At 41.3% G+C, this 21,719-nt stretch overlaps 1 protein-coding gene across 1 annotated transcript in view; it reads left to right on the top strand.

Moving 5' to 3' along the window:
- Positions 1-21,491, top strand: part of LOC136858316 (uncharacterized) — a 96,241-nt gene extending 74,750 nt beyond the window's left edge. The window contains exons 6-7 of the mRNA XM_067137766.2: positions 5,715-5,797; positions 21,339-21,491. Of these exons, the coding sequence (XP_066993867.2) occupies positions 5,715-5,791 (77 nt within the window). The 3' untranslated portion in view covers positions 5,792-5,797; positions 21,339-21,491. The remainder of the gene's footprint in view (positions 1-5,714; positions 5,798-21,338) is intronic.
- Positions 21,492-21,719: the final 228 nt, after the last annotated feature.

Raw genomic sequence — 21,719 nt, 5'->3', positions numbered from 1 at the left:
AGATTCTTTGACTCACCTACGAATTCCTTATTTTTGACACAAAAGGAAGATGGATATTTTAATAAGCATGCGTGAGATAGATTACCTCCACTTACTCTTTACTTTCCAACCCAGACGATGCTACTCTCTAGTGGCAGATTCGCTTACCACGTTCAACATAAGCACGGCCAACTGGATCCCTCGCTGCGCTCCGGGTAGCAGGAGACATCGAGTAGTTCTACCCCCTTGCGGGAGAGGAAGTAACTATAAACGGGATCAGTGAAAGTTGATCCCGGTTTACGGTATACTCCGCCGGCTAGGGGGAGTGTTGCAAGCTTGGCTGCGCCTGCGTATTGCTTCCTTCAGGCTACAGGCAAGGGCTCACTTCACATGAGCACGAGCCTTGTTCCCCGGGAGAACGGCGCTAGGTGTTCGACAGATCTCGTCCTGATTTTCACAAAACACAAATTCATATCGTACTCAAAACACGAAAAGGCACCAGGATAATTGTACTGTACATAAATAATATTCCTTACAGTTCCAAGCTACGTGCTGGAGCCCGGTAGCACGTACTGACCGGCCGCCACTGGAAGAAAGAGAAAAGTTTGTCGATCTGTATCAGCACTGGACATCCGAGGACTGCAAGAGAGTGATTTTTTTTCGGATGAGAATAAATTTATTGTGTATGGCAATGACAGTGGTTTGGAACTGTGGATGGAGCCAGGAGAGGAATTCAAGAAATATTGTGTAGTGGAAGCGAAGAAGTTCAGTGAAAGTGTAATGCTGTTGGGAGCAATTACTGCTAAAGGAAAGGGAAGAATTAAGATTTACGCAGGTTCAATTACAGGGTTAAAATACTGTGATATCCTTAAACATGAGGTATTAAATACAGCAAGGGATCATGTCAGTGAAGAAAATTAGGCCTTTCATTTCCCAAGATGACAATGCTAGCTGTCACCGTGCCAGGGTTGTCCAGGAGTGTTGCGCAGATCCGGGTATTGAGCAGTTATGATGGGCCCCAAATTCTCCCGACATTGAACCCTATTGAGAATACGTGGCAAATATGTCTCAAAAACGAAATAAATCTACAAGTAGAGTAGAGTTAATTGAGAAAAGTTTTCAAATCTGGTACCATGAAATTCCACCTGGTACATGTGAAAAACTTGTTGAGTCAATGACACATCCATTTCAGGCTCTTAAGGCACGAGATGGACACACAAAATATTTACGTAAGTTGATTTTGATTTAATATGTTCTGTACAACTTAATTTAACTTTTAATCTAAAAAAGTTTATTAAACCAATGAGATATAGCCCCTTTGTTGTTGTTTTGACATGCATTAAGTAAAATTTTTAGGCGGGGATATCTTTTCGATAGAACTTTATTTATTTATTTATTTATTTATTTATTTATTTATTTATTTATTTATTTATTTGACATCTAATAGCCCCAGAGTTTCATTATGAACTTTCAGATGTTCTTTATGTGTTAGTTCTTAGAATCTTCCCTCAATAGACTTTAGTTAAATGATGGTCAGATGACTGTTGCATGTCATTATAATTCCAACATCACCGGGCGAGTTGGCCGTGCGCGTAGAGGCGTGCGGCTGTGAGCTTGCATCCGGGAGATAGTAGGTTCGAATCCCACTATCGGCAGCCCTGAAGATGGTTTTCCGTGGTTTCCCATTTTCACACCAGGCTGTACCTTAATTAAGGCCACGGCCGCTTCCTTCCAACTCCTAGGCCTTTCCTATCCCATCGTCGCCATAATACCTATCTGTGTCGGTGCGACGTAAAGCCCCTAGCAAAAAAAAAAATTCCAACATCATTTGTCATGATAGGCAGTTGTACTTTAAAGAATGTAGGTTTTAGTGGCTCACAATCATTTATTATTATTTATGGATTAAAGTCACTTTATACCTAACTTGTATACAGGGTAAAGCGAAATTCGCGCACTCGGGCGTCGCAGTGCGACTCCTCACATGCCAGCAATAAAAACATGTCTCTCACAAAAGTTCGTCCTGCGAGTATATCCGGGAGAAAAAGGACGTTAAAGGGTGGCAATCTGTCAACACTGTAACCACATGTAGGGTAATTACCTCTGTCAGCACCCATTAGTCGTTCTGTACAGTTGGTGCAGTGAATACAGTTTTGGGTTAGCATGCAGGAGGTCGAGGGGTCGATCCTGGTTTGAGGTGTATGTGTTTTATTTCCTAAATGTAGTCCAGGTGGTATGGTATCTGGCATCTTAATCGTCAACAGCGATTGCAGCGGGTCCTCTAGAAACCATTTGCACTTACATACTACGATCCTAGAAAGGCACGGACATTCGTTTTCATTGGTCAGCTTTGAAAGACGCCCTTTCCACGTCGTAGGCGTGAATTTATTTCATCTACTAGGTGCGTTACAACGTGTTCAGCGTTACTAAATTTTGTAAATGTAGGATACATGTGACCTAAGAAACGGTGTCTTACTGTATTACAGTATGCAATGTTCGATGGAAATTAACAAAAAAAAAGTGCGTCCCAACGCAAGATCGAACCCTTGAACTCCTGCATGCCAACCCAAAACTCTATCCACTGCATCAACTGTACATCACGACTAGTATGTGCTGACACAGACAGTTACCCTACATGTGATTACAGTGTTGCCAGATTGCCACTCTTCAACGTTCTTTTTCTGCCGGATGACGTTTTTTTTATTGCTGGCATGTGAGGAGTCGCGCTGCGACGCCCGAGTGCGCGAATTTCGCTTCACCCTGTATAGGTGCAATGCATATGGTATGAAAATTAGCCTTTCGAAGACTAAATTGATATCAGTAGCTAAGAAATGCAACAGAATTGAATATCAGATCGGGGATACATATCTGGAACAGGTAAATTATTTCAAGTATTCAGGATGTGAGATTGAATCAAGGTGCAGCTAAGCTAATGCAGTGAGCTGGCAGTTGCGATCAACAGTAGTCTGTAAGGATATCTTTACGAAACTATCTTCACACCGGTCTGTTTTCAGACCACGTTTGGTTTACGGGAATGAAAACTGGGTGGACTCGGAATATGTTATTCATAAGTTAGAAATAACGGACATGAAAATAGTGCGAATGACTGCTGGTTCAAACGGTGAGAACAATGGCAGAAGGGTACTCGGAATGAAGAGATAAATTATTGTTTAGGAATGAACTGGATGGATGAAAATGCACGCGTAAACCTCTTTGGCGGTGGGGTCATTCGAGGCGAATGGAGGAGGATAGGTTAGCTAGGAGAATAATTGACTCTGTTAAGGAGGGTAAGAGAAGTAGATGGAGACCATGACGACTCAGTTTCTAAGATGAGAGGTACAGAACTAAACGAGGCCATAGAATTAGTTTCAAATGGAGGATTTTGGCGGTAGTTAGTAAATTCACAGAGGCTTGCAGAGTGAACGCTGAAAGGCATGCGGGTGTATGATGTATGCATGTATATTTATATATTAACAAGTCTTTAACAAAGAGCCAAGCTTTCAGCCAAGTTTCCTTGGCTTTCATCACGCCAAAGCATATGAAGGACTGCTGCTGACAGTAAGCATCGAAATGCTTCAATGAACGTGGCTATTGAGCGAATCGCGACCACATTATTCACTACACCCCACCGACAGGATTCAGAAATCGTCACGCTTTGCTGTGGTGGTCGGGAGGGAAGCTACTGACTCCTCGCCCTCTGCCGACAGTTTCTGGAGTGCGTCGCGCTGTGCCATGGTGGTGTTACATACGTATTTCTGGATTACAGATCTCCATGTATTTGACCACTTTGAGTCTTCCCTGTTGAAGTTATTTGTGCGCAGTTCTATCTCGATGACTTACGTCACAAGTCGAGCAGAGTAGTCTTTTACAGGTGCGATGATCCTCGCTTGGTCAAAGAGAATTTGTATTGCAGAAGTGTTCTGCTGTGGCAGACTGGTTTATATGTAGCATTTTCTGTGGTAGCTGAAACAGTCACATTCTTAACTGATCTGACGTGTTGTTTCACCCTGGTGCTAATAAGCCTTTTTGCCACGCCAATATATGAATGACTACAACCACATGGAACTACATGGACGCCAGGTGTTTCAAGAGTTTTTTTTCTTTGACTGGTCAAAACAGCGATTTGAGCTTCTGGTCTGGGGTAGTAGAGCTTGTACAGTTTGCAGGTAGCATCAGTTAATAACCTCGATAGTAAATTTAAAGGAATGATATAGTCGAATACAGTCCTGATTGATCCTATTTTGGGGAGAAGTAATCGTCTTATTCTCATTGTTTAAATCATTGTTCACTGATTAAGTGGTTGTTTATCTCGAATACCAATGCTCGGCATACTGACGGATACGTTATAACCTATGAAATTAAATTATCTTCCATAATTATCTTAGAATACAGCATAGTTCCATTAAGAATAGTCGTCTAAGCAGTTATGTCTTATTTTAATAACCAAGAAAGGGAAACTCTTTCTGTTTTGATCCTTTTTAAAACACGTATACCAGCTTTGAACTTTGTGTGACTGTTGGCGTTGTAAGATTTAGACACGGGCTTAGACTAAATAGTCGCAACAATTATTACCTCACACTATTTTCGGATAACATAGTCAATCATCAGATGAACTACTAATATTTGTAAGAATGTTCAGATATTCATGATTTTATTGACTGGATGATTAGTTACTTGGTGGTTGCTTGGGTTCTTATTCGGTTATAATCTTGCTTCACTGGCTTCATTGTTTGCTGATGGTTTGACCAGCAGGTTGACTGCTTCATTTGATTAATTTACGAATTGAATTTGTTGACTGAATGGTTGAATTATTGTTTGTGTACTTGTTGCCTGAAGTTTTCCTTCTTTTAGTTCTGTACATTCGTTCGGTTGGTGTGGTTGATAAAATGTTCCGTATTTATTTCTTTTCTCATAATTATTTTTTGGTGGAATATGCGATGATTATTATCACGTTAATAGTTATAGTCCTTTTGTAGAATTATTTTAAAATTTATTCATTTAGTTAATATTTTAATTTACTGGACATTTAATTTACGCACATACATACATAATTCCTCTCAGCGTTCAGCCTGCAAGCCTCTGTCAATTAAACAGTACATAACGCCACCACAATCCTCTATTTGTAACAAGTTATGTAGCCTAGTTTAGTTCTACATTTCTTATCTTTAAATCATTTGAAACTGAGCCTACCCATCATATTTGTCCTACCTCTTCATTTCTTACCTTCCATGACCGAGTCCATTATTCTCCTTAATTTATAATAAGCGATTTAGTACTTAATTGGGCGATTCCTATTTTTTCTGTTGAGATAGTAATCTTAATTCTTGTTTTCTTTGTTTTTGTAGTCGTCCAGTGAACCAAAACTAAGAAATTCTATTTTACAAATGGCCAGGAACTCGACATGGTTTCTCGGAGTGTGAAACTCTAAGAGTATGCTCGAATTACCATGTGGTGAGAGATAAGAGGTGCATGTGGTATTGATACAAATTTTAGAAGAAGAATTCACCTATCAAAATGTTACAGTCCATTTCTGCTTTTAAGTAAACAAAACTATAACGAAAAATTATAGAATAATTACTAAGGCATTGATTAGATACGTATTTAATAGAACTCTTGCAAGTTTCCCATGTCATGAGGATTATTAATTTGTTCTGACTTTTGATATATAGTATTTACTTGTTTCATCGAGTTTTGTAGTTGCTTCTATATAAATCTGTGTCGCACTGTTGTGTTTCAAGGTCACCCAGACCTGCAAGCGGTGCCGCTGTCTCTACTGATGGCGAATCTCTTGGCGGCGGCGATGTTTTCCTCCTGACGCTAGGTAAGTGTACGGAGGCCACAATGTGAAATGTGAAGGTGGATTCACGCCTATGCCCATCCATACTACCGTAGTTGTGCTCTGATCCTTTGTTATGCTGATAAACAAGACGGATAAAACAACTTGTAGTGGTCCTGAAAACATTGCAAATATACATCAGACATTGAATACGACATTTAGCAATACCATTTTTTGAGGATCAATTGTGTTTGGAGTCAATATTTAGAGCTAAATAGTCAGTCAAATCACTCCTAGGTCTGTGAATAGTATTTCCCAGTTTTCTCCTTTCTCAATTCAGTGAACTTTCATACAATATTTTCAGTTGATCAACGAGGACGGTAAGTTATGACCTAATATTCAGTCAGGCAGCACCACAGGAGCATACGTAACCCAGAAAGTAATTGCCGACCAATTCGTCTCTTGTCCCATACCATGAAAATGTTTGTAAGAACCTCGACCATCCATCTCTCCAACCAGTTATGCGGATTCGTTAAGAGACGCGGGACCACAGATGCTATATTTGCAGCTCTACAACGAAAATGAGAAACGCCGAAACATTGAATTTTACAAATAGCTTTCCTTGATTTCGAGAAATCCTTCGATCGTGTTTAACAACAGCTGATCTGGTATGCCCTGCACAATCGAAAGAATGGTACGATAGTCAGTGGACACTCAACTATATCTTTAATAACATCTCGATGACGGATTGATGTGCGTCAGTCAAGGAGAGGATGGGTGAATACTACTTTCTCTACTTCTCATTGATTGGGTTAAGAGAGTGTTCGCTAACAGCACGTGCCTATTGCAGTATCCTGCATGCTAATACGACAGCTTCCCTGCGACAGTTGGTGTGCGCCAGACATCGACAGAGTCGCCACCGTTTTTCGTCCTCTCCAAGGACACTTTTACCTGGGATGTGCAAAATAAGACCTCATGTTGAGGGCGTGATGAATGTGAAGCATGGCATGAACATCTACACCAAATTGGCCTTCATCTTAATATAAATAAGACTATTAGGAGACTGTCCCCTTTCATGGTTCTATTCAAACTGTCCCAACGAAAGTAAACACCTTTCGATATGTAGGATTTCAATGACAGTGATGGCTGTACTATGGCAAGGAAGAATATAACAGGTCTCCATTCTAAGCTGTTCTGGGACACCACTGCGACCTCGAAGGATATCCACTATTAATGCCCTTTCGGACGGATTGACTTTCGTAACACCTGGATATCTTAAATTTTATTGCAAGAAAAGAAGATTGTTCCTTCAGTGATAGGGCGTTGACAGGCACATCAACAATTAATCAATTTTATTTTATTTATTATAGTGTGATTTTTTCTTGTGATTCATATTTTACTATGATCCATGATGGTACTCCTAATAGAGAATGTCTTCTTACGTCACCTTTTCGTCGACACAAGTACAGTTTTGAAATCATTTTAAGTGTCATTAATCTTGTGATCTACTGTTTTTATTCAAATCCACTTGACCATTTACCAAATGTCTAATGTATGAATGTTAATGTGTGCACTAATGTATTTTATGTGTTTGTATTTGTAGCCTTAAATCAGGAGGTTTAACCCCCCTTCTTTCGCTTATGACGTCACTATGTCCTAATGGTAATTTTATGATTAATAGCTGAGGGTGACCGCTATATAAGGACGAAACTAGTACTGTTTGAGGGTAAACTCTATTGATTACGTGAATAATAAATTAAAGTTCGTGTAAAAGAAAGGTGTCCAGTCTGACAAGCGAATGCCGTCTAGTCTAAGCTAGACTAAACTGGACATTGGTGTGACAACCTTCATTCAACAGCACTGGTTGCTGTGTCGTCTCTCAGTATGTCAAACGTTCTTTCCATGCAAGAAGGAATTTCCTTACATGGCCATGTAATTAGTAACATCTTGATGACGGATTCGTCTGCATCAGTCGACAATAAGGTGCGTGAATACTGCTTTCTCTAATGCGGACATATTTTGAGGGAAATACTGGAGACTGTTGCAAGCACTGCATATCACTCGCATGTTCATAGTCGAAGACACCATGAACACCCAGATTGATTGCTTATTGATGTGTTCTTTAAACAGATTCCATATGTATATCCTGAATTTGTATTTGGAGACAGGTGCTCTGTTGGCCATATCGACCAATCAAAATTAAACCTCGAGACATGAAGAAAAAAACAATACTTGGATATCCGTAAGCCCCAGTTATGTGTAGAATTCTCAGTAATTCTCTATTATATATAAAATCCCTATTCCTTCTGCCATTCACAGCGACATTGAGAAAATGCTAATGTTTCAACAACTGAACTTGTGCCATTTATACATTGTTATGCCTTATTAAAAAAAAAAAGAAAAAAAAAAAGGAAACTCTCACGACCACAACTATTGTACTTTTTAAAATAAAAATACGTTTCATTCAGCGAGCTGTTTATCTCATACTTTTTAAAAGTATTTTTTAGACTTTTAAAATATTTTTACTGATATTTTCTCATTGTTTCCTAGTTTTCGTTTTCATTTTCTGCTTAAGGACGACACACACACTCAGTCCCCGAGCCAGCGGAAATAACCAATTAAGGTTAAAATCCCCGACCCGGCCGGGAATCGAACCCGGGGCTCCTTGAACCAAAGGCCAGCACGCTAACCATTCAGCCATGGAGCCGGAGAAAAAGCACAAGGAAACTCTCACGACCACAACTATTGTACTTTTTAAAGGGAAAATACGTTTCATACAGGGAGCTGTTTATCTCATACTCGCCATGATGACATTCACAGGTATACCTATCGGCATGAGTGCAAAGTACGTACATCCTGACTTCTGTTGTCTTTCACAGAGATATTGAGAAAACGGGAACGTTTGAGAAGCTGAACTTGGCACCAGATATAACAATAATGCAATGGCAACCATCATACTTGAACTGTTAAGTGATAAATACAATCTTTCATTGAAGTGAATGCATCATTTTAGGATTAGACATTATTTTGCATGTTTGGTTGTCAGTAAAATGCCTTTCATTTAGCAAGGTGAGATTGTGATTTCGTTTCACGTAATAACATTAACGTCATCCATTGGCATGAAACTGAACCGTGGAAAGGGCGTCTTTCAAAGCTGACCTATGAAAACGATTGTTCGTCCATTTCTAGGATCGTAGTATGTAAGTGTCCGCCTCTGTGGTGTAGTGGTTAGCGTGATTAGCTGCCATCCCTGGAGACCCGGGTTCGATTCCCGGCTCTGCCACGAAATTTGGAAAGTGGTACGAGGGCTGGAACGGGGTCCACACAGCCTCGGGAGGTCAACTGAGTAGTGGTGGGTTCGATTCCCACCTCAGCCATCCTGGAAGTGGTTTTCCGTGGTTTCCCATTTCCCCTCCAGGCAAATGCTGGGATAGTGCCCATCTTAAGGCCACGGCCGCTTCCTTCCCTCTTCCATGCCTGTCCCTTTCAATAATCCCATCCCTCCACAAGGCGTCTGTTCAGCATAGCAGGTGAGACCGCCTGGGCGAGGTACTGGTCATTATCCCCAGTTGTATCCCCCGACCCAAAAGTCTGAAGCCCAAGGAAACTGCCTTAAGACGGTAGAGGTGGGATCCTTTGCTGAGTCCGAGGGAAAAACCGACCCTGGAGGGTAAACAGATTAATTAAGTAAGTAGGTAAGTAAGCAAGTAAGTAAGTATGTAAGTGCAAATGGTTTCTAGAGGACCCGCAGCAATCGCTATTGACGATTAAGATGCCAGATTACTTTTCACATAGCAGTTTCGAATGTCGAAGATAGGCTTCCGTACTAGTTGCCTATGAAATTTAAAAAAATGCTTTACGTCGCACCGACACAGTTAGATCTTATGGCGACGATGAGATAGGAAAGGGCTAGGAGTAGGAAGGAAGCGTCCGTGACCTTAATCCAGGTAGAGCTCCAGCATTTGCCTGGTGTGAAAGTGGGAAACCACAGAAAACCATATTCAGGGCTGGCGATATGAAGGTGTAATTGTACAGATGTGAAGCGATTTTTTGTCAACGACGTGTACATCAGCCAGTCTGATATAATTAAAGCTAACTTTTACAGTCAAATATGGTTAATGGCTGCCTCCATATGTTGCTCTTTCTCGAGAGATGGACTTTCTCTTGGCACAGACCAGAGAAAAATGTAGTTTCCACCGAAGTCCCAGGCTCACTTACGGCTGTGACAGATGTGGAAGATGCTCAGGTAGAGGTGGTGCTGAGTAATGAGATTAGACGCACTATATAGCACCTGGATGATATTAAACGTGTTATTTATAAGGCCGTGAGTGTGCAACGATTGCAATTTATGTTCCGGTGAGAAAAGGAGTGGCTTCATTCTTCATTATGCCTAGTTCGCCTCATTTCATTATGACACCACAATCGTATTTTGCTATTGTTATTTTCTTATAACTTCATATCTACCTATTTGCGATCCTATTTGAGGATATAACCAGCCTCTAGGGCAAAGACTTAGCACAATGGATACCATTCTATATCATTCATACAGGGTGCTCCCAAACTTGTGGGAAATAATCTGGGGATGGATAGTACAGCACAAAACAACAGAAACAGTCCCTTTGGACATTTGTCCTACGGTCGTACGAGCTAAGCCTGTATTAGTTATTAGCTAGAATGGGGAGAGAGATCGTATTTAGGATTAAGTTTGGAGTCAGGCATGCCGTTACGGACGTTTCAGTACTTCACCAGAATGTGCAACAACGTTGTCATCGAATACGTGCAATGTCGAGAGTTTTCGAACGTGTCGAACAGGCAATGAGGTGGCGAGTTCAGGCACATGGTGGGCATTTTTAGTAAGGTATGTAAACTCGTATCCTCGTCCCTGAGGTGCTGCAACTCTTTTCAGGCACACTCTCTGCACGTACCACTGTAACCACATACCAGCCTCTTGTAATTCCTAAATCTCCGACAGCGGCGGGAATCGAACTCAGGCCTTCGATGATGGCAGATAATAGTGCTAATCGTTACACTAAAATGGCGGGCATTTTAAGTAATTCATGTTTACACAAGAATGCAGAATCCGTGCTGGTACATCAATATGGCATCAGCTACTCGACGTGGGATGTGGGATTACCAAAGTTGGAAAGTCTGTAACTCGCAAACGATCTATCGCAGGGCATATGTTCATAGGGGCTTTTTATGTTGTTTTGGAGAGCACTATCCACCCCACGATTACTTCCCATATATTTCGGAACAAACTGCATAAATAATGAAGCAATTTATTTCTGTACACCGAGAAAGCTGGCCGTGTAGTTAAGGTCGCGCAGCTGTGAGTTTGCATTTGGGAGATGTGGGAACGAATCCCTCCGTCAGCAGCCCTGAAGATGGTATTCCGTGGTTTCCTCATTTTCACACAAAGCAAATGCTGGTATTGTACCTTAATTAAGGCCTTGGTCGCTCCTCTCGCACTCGTATCCCATCCTCACCATAAGACCTATCTGTGTTGGTACGACGTAAAGCCAATTGTAAACGAAAAAGTCTACTGCCCTAATTCTTTCCTATCTCTCCGTCGCCGAAATCCTGCTCTGTGCTAGCACGACGTAAATAAGTAGCAAACATATATATATCTGTTTTCCAATAAGGATACTCTTGAAAATATTTAAAAAAACATAATTCCATCTTTTATGGCATTTAATTGAGATGTTAATGAAAATGAATATTTTCAATTCCATTTTTTCATGAAAGTGAAATGAGACGTTAACGAAAATTTGAATTAGATAGGAAATACTTCTTTAAAAACCTGTATTGATTTTTCTGTACATAATTTATATAAAGAGATATACTGTACTGAAGTTTGTGTAAACTGTATGTTCTAAAATTTTGAATATAAAGTTCCCTACTATTTGAAAATTCTTCAATAAAAATGTACCTGTGGTACATATACCATACAAAGTTTGTTACATTTGGCAAAGTGTTATGGGTCCGCCTCTGTGGTGTAGTGGTCAGCGTGATTAGCTGCGACCCCGGAGGTCCGGGTTCGATTCCCGGCTCTGCCACGAAATTTGAAAAGTGGTACGAGGGCTGGAACGGGGTCCACTCAGCCTCGGGAGGTCAACTGAGTAGAGGTGGGTTCGATTCCTACCTCAGCCATCCTGGAAGTGGTTTTCCGTGGTTTCCCACTTCTCCTCCAGGCAAATGCCGGGATGGTATCTAACTTAAGGCCACGGCCGCTTCCTTCCCTCTTCCTTGCCTGTCCCTTCCAATCTTCCCATCTCTGCACAAGGCCCCTGTTCAGCATAGCAGGTAAGGCCGCCTGGGAGAGGTACTGGTCATCCTACCCAGTTGTATCCCCCGACCCAGAGTTTGAAGCTCCAGGACACTGCCCTTGAGGCGGTAGAGGTGGGATCCCTCGCCGAGTCCGAGGGAAACACCGACCCCGGAGGGAAAACATTAAGAAAAGAAGAAGAAGAAGAAGAAAATGTTAAGGGAGAAAAATGGGAATAATATGTAAAATTATAATCGGTGGAAAAATGAAACAAAGCATTAGCAGAGTCGTGAACGTGGCCCTCCGGTCCTGGATTTTTAAAGAAAACATCAAATTTATGATATAATATGATATGTGCGATATTTATCTGTCAGAAATAGGTTAATCCAGACAAAAGTTAAGATGGTCATTGCGGCAGATAACCTCAGCTAGGTGCAGATAGGTACGATCTGCAATCAGGCGGAGATACAATTCAACAAGGTTTAGTTTGGAGTTCGCTGATTAATAATCTCTCTGACTATCCGTGTTCATGTGTGAACCGCTGCTCGACCAATCAGACACGATTCCTAATAAAAGTTACTGTGCCGTAAAATGTAAGTTAACGTACATCTTTTAGTCTACAGAGAAGTAAATTTCGTCGTAGTATAGGATAGAATACAATGTTCTATATTTAACAGCTTTTACGTTCAAAATGATGATAACCGGTACCTAATCGCGGTTATTACATTTTTCACAAACTTTCAAGTAATTCCGGCCATCTAAAACTACAAGTAACAAAAGTTGTATAAACTACAATATCCGATCATTTATGTACCCCATGGACCGTACGTGCTTTGGTAACAAAGACATTCACGAATTTTGATTTTTCGTGCTAAGTCAATCATCGCCGAACATCGCGGACATGAAAATATTGCTCAATCGTCATGGTAGCAAGTTAAATGTCAATGACTGTCTTTGTTGACGTGATTGCTATTATAATGTACAAAACTCATCAGCCCATTCTGAATACAAAATAATTAAAACAACCATCAAAACCGCGAAGAACTATAATACGAGAAAACAGAATCATGATAGGAGGTAGAAAAGAAAGACTCCCTTGAGCTCGGATGCCCTAATTTCACAGAGCCGGAAGAAAACTAAATGTGGTTGCTTACAATGTCCTAAGCCCATAAAACCTATCAACAATAACATTGCATTGACTATTGTTCATTAAGGTGAGCTCTCTCTCTCTCTCTCTCTTCGGCTGTCACTCAACCCTCTAACGACGGGTTCAACAGCCATTTACTTATGTTATTGCGTGCATGAGAATTTAAACTCAAATATATCAGGAGAGAAATAGCAAAAACGAGCACATACAAGATAACTCCCTTCTCATTTGAATAATCTTGTTCTAATTAATCATAATTATGTATTACCGCTCACCTCGTTACAGAAGATGCTTTGTGAAAGGCGTGGAATATTTACGCTGAGAGACAGACAGAAAATCTCTCTTCAGAGCCTCAACAATGCTGCGGAAAGTTAGATAAAAGATAGCTGATAAGATCGTCCAATCGCCATGAGAGAATTTTCAATGCATACATAATGGAGCGCTTGAGAGTCTGTGGAATTAAAAGTGATCTGATCAGCTCGTGACAATGTTACGAAACTGTTTTAAATAAAGTGAAATGAAATACTGCATCCCCTTGAGACAAAGAATCTCGGAATGAATGGAATGTAATCGCATTTCCACTGAATGCATGGATAAATTCCAATAATTTTTTTTCACATATTTTCTGTACATAATTTCAATGCAATTTTCTCTATCAATTCTCGGATAAATTGGTTACGGTGTCATACTCTTTGAAAACATATGTTAATTATGTTCAAAGAAACACTTCTCCGTTTATATATCTATGACGCGCTTTGGAGCTCAGAAGAATGTGACCATTCTTTGTGTCTTGAATATGCACGAACCTTCTTCTTCCTCCTCTTATTCCTCCTCTTTTTCTTGCGTCTACTCCTCACAGAAAGTTGGCAATTATTTGTATGTTTTCCTTCCCGTATCACGGTTTCTGTATCGTCGAATCACTGTCACCTAGGATAATTTTATCTGTTCACGTAAATTCCTTCTACTTTGCTTTCTACGATAGACTACATTGAGCTGGACTTCCCATTTCCGAAGATCTTATCGAAATATGTTGCTTTCCTGAGGTTTTTTTAGGGTAAAGACTTTGCATGGTAAACCATCGCGACGGAGGACCTCATTGGTGATGTTAAATTATCGACATGTGGTAGTATTCTTCCATAAGTAATACGAGGTAAACGCAATAGAAACATGTGCAGGGTGAATCAAATCAACGCAGATGAACGCTTAGTACGTTGAATGCTATGATAAACACAATTTTTCAAGCGGGAACCCAGGTCCTGAAATGCACGCTCTGTGCGCACTTCAGTGAGTTGGCCGTGCGGTTAGGAGCGCGCAGCTGTGAGCTTTCATCCGGGAGATAGTGGGCTCCAATCCTACTGTCGGCAGCCCTGAAGATGGTTTTCTGTGATTTCCCATTTTCACACCAGGCAAATGCTGGGGCTGTACCTTAATTAAGGCCACGGTCGCTTCCTTCCCATTCCTAGCCCATCGTCGCCATAAGACCTATCTGTGTCGGTGCGACGTAAAGTTTTTTTTTGCTAGTGGCTTATCCTTCTCCTGCACTAAGACAAATTCTGGGACAGTTCCTAGTATATGCCACGGCCGCCAACCCCCTCACTTCCTCCGATCTGCTCCTTCACCGAATCAAACATCCCCAGACTGGGAGACGGCGTTACCTTCCAGGAGGCCCGCTGCCCTTCAGGGACAGATTAAAAACTTGTGTAGTAGTAGTAGTAAAGCGGGCTGGCGACAATGGAGCCCCTAGCAGAGTCTGGCATTGATTTCACTTACTTGTACCCCGCTCCTCACGTTTGCCTTTCCTACGTCATCGACCATGAAATGTCGTATGGCTTTTAGTGCCGGGATATCCCAGGACGAGTTCGGCTCGCCAGCGGCAGGTCTTTCTATTTGACTCCCGTAAGCGACCTGCGCGTCGTGATGAGAATGAAATGATGATGAAGACAACACATACACCCAGCCCCCGTGCCATTGGAATTAACCAATTAAGGATAAAACCCCCGACCCGGTCGGAAATCGAACCCGGGACCCTCTGGACCAAAGGCCAGTACGCTGATCGTTCAGCCAACGAGTCGGATGTCATCGACTATGATAAACACTTATTCTCTTCGAATCCGACGGTATTATATTAACGAGGCCCGGCGGGTCTTCCATTTATCGCCTTTTGTTGCGCTTCTCTTTTCTTTTGCTATTATCTTTTCCTTTGTATTTCTTCTTTCTTTCTTCCTTCCTTTCTTTCTTTCTTTCTTTCTTTCTTTCTTTCTTTCTTGCTTTGTGCACTTCCCTTCAAAATAACCACGACCGAGATAGCGGTGCAAACGCCTTCCAAATGGTACCTCTTCGGGCAGTTTCAAAATCAGTTTCTGAGGGTTACAAGTTTCTCTTGATACCAGAGTCTACACTTAGTGCTGAAAATGTAGTGACATTATTTCAAGGCTCTAGGGGGAAATATTTGCTGAAATAACTGTACTAACGTTTAGTGAAATTTGTAACTGTTCAGTAGCAGGGCACGAGCTCTTGGGTTTATTTAGAGAATTATCTCCTTCTTAGTGAACCCTACCCGCGCCCAGGTGAGACACAGCTATCACTCCGGCTAGTCAACTGTAGTCCCAGGGTATCCACAAACAAGAAAAAATGTTTAATTTTTCTATAAGTCAGGTTTTACGTGAATTCCAAGAAAGACACCACGACCGTACGCGATACCATCCGATGAACGTCTTCACCTTACCGCATAGTTCGCAAACTCATCTTCTACCATAATTTCAAACGCAACTCACTTTAAAATTACCTTATATACTAAGTCAGTCTACTGTCTGTCACTATAAATGATCACTCATTGAATTGTGAAAATAATCAAGAAACATATTTATTAAACTAATGAATTGTTGAAAGAAATGAGAATGAATAACTTCATGAACTCCATAATTATTGTCTCAAAAATAAATGAATATTATTCCGTATAAATTAAAGTTAAAGTTAGCGCTGGCTTATTTTAAAATTATAATGATATTATGAATCCAATATTTCTTAAATGAAGTCAAAACATCTCCAATTATCCTTGAAAAATTAAGTTAATCATTCATATGCATTAATATGACATAATTACATCATCATTAAGAAAGATTTAGGATTCCTCCACACAATTTACACGTTTTACAATGTTAAAATCTGAATTCGTTGGCGTCGAAATATCATCTGATGAAAAACATTATGACGACTGACTTGTTAAGGTTTTCTACCCTAATGCCACTTAAAATCACGGCTCCTATTCTAATATCTCTTCATTTAAATTTCTAACTTAAAATATAAAACAATACTCAACATATAAAGTAACCTATCTCCCTATTCTACCTGTATAATTCTTAATTCATTGTATCACGGCTCAATGTGCGTTCAGCCGTTAAGCTTATCTCACATATACTACGTGTGCAAGAAATTCACCAAGTATCTGCGGTGTGACATCTCGGTATTATGCTTATACGTCAGTTACATATGTCATCTTGCCTACCTCACATTCTATATTTCTGAGAATACGACACGAAACACATATATCTATCTATTAACAGCTGTAATTACATCCATATCATCTTCGATTCTCAACTATATACGTATTTTGACCATCCATAAGTTACTTCTGCGGCGTATTCCTTTTCAGTACTTGCATCGTCTAACTGCATCAATTCCATGCATATTTAACGTCTATTCATCACATATATGCCTCATTAACTATCACAACGCGTAATATTATACTTAAATCATCTCATAAAGCTCCATATTATCATTTATAACCTTCAATTAATACCTTCTTAACTTTCTCAATAGCTATGCTCAACACGTATAACCTTCTTTATATCATTTGCTACTATTGAGACATAACTTCATTTCACTGTTTTCACTTGCACGCTTAATTATCTCATGCTTAGGCTATTCTATTCCACCACATATACCGAAAAAACACATGAATTAAGAATTATATTACTTAATATAAACACTTAGTTCGTCTCTCGTCACCTCGGGCCTCAGTTGCTCTTCTTCCGTTCGTCACATGGCTGGTATTCTGGCCATGGTTCGATGACTGGCTGGGTTTCTCATCTTAGGTTGATCTGGCTGGGCGACACCCTTCTCTCATCTCGGGTAGTTTTAACTGCTCGGATGATATCTCCCTCCAGGTCGGTCCGTCTGGGTGTTTAGCAGACCATCATCTTCTTTGAAAAACTGCCGATAAGATCAAATACTTCTGAGAAGTACATATTCATTTTAAATTTTAACTAAAGTAATATTTCTTCTAAGCTATTTTTTTCCAGTCTTCTTTTGATAAATAATTGTCCAATTCTTTAAGTTCCAATTCTTCAGAATTTAAATTATTTAATTTCGGAAATATTATTTCTTTTACGACTTCTCCTTTAATGCAGTAATTCAATGCTATTGCTTCCTCTCCCTGCGGCTTCCAGTTTCTGTTTTCGTAGTTGTACCGATCTTGTACTTCGGGACAATCAGTACACGTATTTGGATGAATTTTCGTAATTCTCGGTGTATTTTATATCCTCCACCTTAATTTTATATATTGTTTCGCTGTCTTCTTCAATATTATCGAAGCTTTTCCTCGGTATTTCTATTACAATCTTGGTAATCTCCTTATTTCCACAGAGCGATGTCAGTCCATTTCTTATTCTGTCGGGTTATTTTTTTCAAGTGAATTTTTTCTCAATAATCTCTTCTATTTTACTTGTTTTTTTTTAAAACAATCTACTTGACTTTTCTCTGTTCTGCACCGCCTTCATAATATAGTAGTTTCGAGTAAGTCATGGCCTCCTATTGTGTTTAAATGTTAAGACTTTCTTATGTACTCTTTTTATCTCGAGTGGTCTATACCTTCGGCACGCGCTATTTTGGAAAACGTCCATAAATGCAATGGGCACATTAGATATAGAACCAAACGAGGTCTCAGCACTAGTTACAAAATACAGGATTATGGCGGCGATTAGTAAATTCACACAGGCTTGCGGACTAAAAACATTAATGAAGATGTATGTCTCATTCTTACGCATTCTCTGGCTACAGACACAAACAGATTATCACATATGCTCAAGGGATGTTTGCCCTGTAGGAGCATAGAACTCTTAAAATTCTGGCAAGCGTTTTATTCCGACTCGCCACCTGCAGCTCAAATCAACATGAGGTACTTTTTGAAAACCTTTATGTGCTGCTTTAAATTTGCTGGGGGGGGGGGGGGGAGGGGGTGAGGTGGAGATTTGAACGTGCGCTTCGTGTACGGCCTGGTGTGCACATTACCTCCTCGTTCGGTAGTGTTGCCCTTACTAGTTGCGAGGTGTCGGAACATAATATTTCTTGACGACCGAGCCAGAGCTCACGTCGTCCCACGTCAACGGTCGCTTCATAAGTCCGGAGGGCGTCGAGTCCCAAGATGATCTCATCAGTCATGTCCACTATGAAGGTTCAGATACGTAGACGTCTCCGGTGCAACTTCAATTCCAGTACCGTCTCCTTCAGGACAGGTATGGTGTCCCCAAAAGTAGTCTATTGCACGTAAGGGTGGTTCGGTTTCTTCTCCACCTGCCCGTTGGCGAAGTACAGTGAGTGCTGTTCCCGTGTATATCATGACGCGGCACGACCTGTTTCCGACTCACCCGTCGAAAATCAGGCTGTCGACGCTTCCCTCAATGGCCACGTTCAGTGTGAAGCGAGGGGCTTGTAACGACGGTGCTTGTCAGCAGTGTCAGCCTGCCGGCAGTGCTTCCTAAAATAGCCACGCTCACCACATAGCCAGCTGATGACTCCTCGTCCGTCCTGGTAATGGTAAGCGTCACTCCGGTAGTGAGGTGCGGAATTCGAGGTTCTCTTGAACCCTGACGTCTCTTATCCTCGCTAATGACTTCGAAGTTGCTGTTATTTCTGCCGCTCTCATCCCCAGGGCGATAGTGAGAGTGTCCTTAGGGCAATGCTTCCAGCCGAGCATAAGGTGTTACAGAATCTCGACGTCGTGAACCCATCGGTGACGGTGCAGGCAGTCCCCCGGTATACAATACATGCATCGGTGGGAAGCAGCTTAACGCCTTGTGGCCAGCTGTTCTACCTCTGCGTTCTCCCGCCCACTGCGTCGCCTTCTTCATTTGGATATGGTAGGTAGCTGCCAGCAAGTGGTCACCGTAGCGTCCTTCGAACACCCACAGAATCTATTCGAACACAGCGCCCGACATCTTAGTCGCTCGTCCAGCACCCTGGTGATGGGCAGTACGGCCCTCTCCTCCGGCGTCAACCTTTATGATTTATACTTTCGTGAAGTAGGTATCATTGTCGACGCTGATAGGCCTTGGATCTGGTTCTGAGGCTATCGTCCTTTCCCGTAGATCCATCAATTTCTAGCCTCAAGTCACGAAAATTGGATTCCACAATTTGAGATATGATCATGAAATGTTTTTCTATTTCACCCACCTCTTGCTTGAAGTATCGAATATTGGGCCCTACAACACGAGGCATTGCCTTGAACTGATTTTGGACAATTTCACTCACATCCTGCAAAATGTCCTTTTCTTAATCTTACTTCAATAGCGTGTTCCTCCTCCTCCTCCTCCTTTTCTAACTTGTACTGTCTATCCTTAGGTTCGCTCAACTGGGATTTAATTACATCCTGGCTGGCCATAAGTTTATCTTGACATGATTTAAATTGTGGCTTAAGTTACTGCTGACCGAAATGAAGTTCATTCTAAGTAGACTGAAGTCGTGTCTCGAGTTCATCCTGAGTAGGTCTAAGTTGATAGTGGCTTTACGTCACACCGACACAGATAGGTCTTATGGCGACGATGGGATAGAAAAGGCTTTGGAGTTGGAAAGAAGCGGCCATGTCCTTAATTAAGGTAAGCCCCACATTTACCTGGTGGGAAAATGGGAAACCACGGAAAACCATTTTCAGGGCTGCCGACGGTGGGATTCGAACCCACTATCTCCCGGATGCAAGCTCACAGCCGCGCTCCCCTAACCGCAAGGCCACCTCGCTCGGTGTAGCTGACAGAACTTATAAATATTGTGTGGAAGCTAGACTTCTTCACAATTATTCTAGAAATGTCTTCGTACTAAACGTGCTAACGATTAAATTCCCTGACACCGCTAGTGACGAGTTATCAGGGTCCTTAGAAGTGAAATTACCACACAGGGAGGTAGCATGTTTCACTAAACACTACATTTATTAAAATACCATTTACAGTTACAAGTTCACTAGTGTTTCAGTTTTCTTATTCATCTTTTTAGCCACTCACTCATTCGGACAAACACACAACACTTCTATGTGCCGTACTCCTGTTTTCCTACTGCTCCAGAACGCTTCACTGCACACCACAGAATGAAGTGCGTCTTGATTACAGTACTCGTTGACGTACAGCTTTCGTGACCGTCTGGTATCTCATTCGCAATTGACGCAACACTGATTAACTCAAGAGTTACTCGGTCTCACTGGGTTCGCTCCTTAGATAACCCGACAGATGATACTCGTGGTACCGAGCTCGATAGTTGCAGTCGCTTAAGTGCGGCCTGTATCCAGTATTCGGGAGATAGTGGGTTCGAACCCCACTGTCGGAAGCCCTGAAGATGATTTTCCGTGGTTCCCCATTTTCACACCAGGCAAATGCTGGGGCTGTACCTTCATTAAGGCTACGGCCACTTCCTAACCACTCCTAGCCCTTCACCGCCCTATCGTCGCCATAAGACCTGTGTCGGTGCGACGTAAAGCAACTTGCAAAAAAAAAAAAAAAAAGAGAGAATAAAAAATGATACCTGTGATTTCCACTTACAGATCATTCTGGGCGCATTCTTCATTATCAGCTTCCAGCTTCTTCTAGAAGCTTGCTCTTCGCGAGCCTCAGCTGTTGGCGCGCCCACACTGCCGCTGCTCCGTCTGTATTGTCATCATCCGAACACCCCGCACACTCTCGACCTTTCTTGTCTCAATATTTATTCGTGACTTAAAATAAGGCAAATGAAGTTCAAGGCTATTTATACAAAACTAAGAATTGTTTATAATTTCACTGAATGTGTTGCTGCGATCATTTACCTCCCTAAGCAGTGGTTTCGACTGTTATTTCTACTGCGAAACAAATTAAATAATCAATTTCAGGTATCTGCAAGGAACATTAATCACTAAGAATATGTGTTCTTGTTCACAGGTGGCAGCGGTTGTGGACCGGTGTAAGGCAGTCAGTAAGCGCTGGTGATAGCAGTGAAGAATCCGTGGCAGTGATGGAAGTGATTTTGAAAGAAATATGTGAAGTTTATTATTGTGTATCTTCAGACGAATTGCAGGTGAACTTGTGATACAAAAACTACGGACTAATTTGTCAAAAAACCGGAGTGGATGTGTGTGGACGAGAATAATGTTCATGGACTGTAAACTGAGTACCTTAATCCCAACAGTATTCTTTACCAATCGTCAAATAAATGTCTTCTTGTGATCTCTTTCTTATTTTGATATTTCCAGCCATATTAATGTTCACTCCTCTTCTACTAGCAGGGCATGCTGTAGATCACTCTCCCCAAATAACCATGTG

This window comes from Anabrus simplex, chromosome 1 (assembly GCF_040414725.1).
Source record: "Anabrus simplex isolate iqAnaSimp1 chromosome 1, ASM4041472v1, whole genome shotgun sequence".
NCBI classification, from domain to species: Eukaryota; Metazoa; Arthropoda; class Insecta; order Orthoptera; family Tettigoniidae; genus Anabrus; species Anabrus simplex.
Note: the sequence above shows the minus strand (reverse complement) of the source record. Positions and strands in the feature narration are given on the sequence as shown.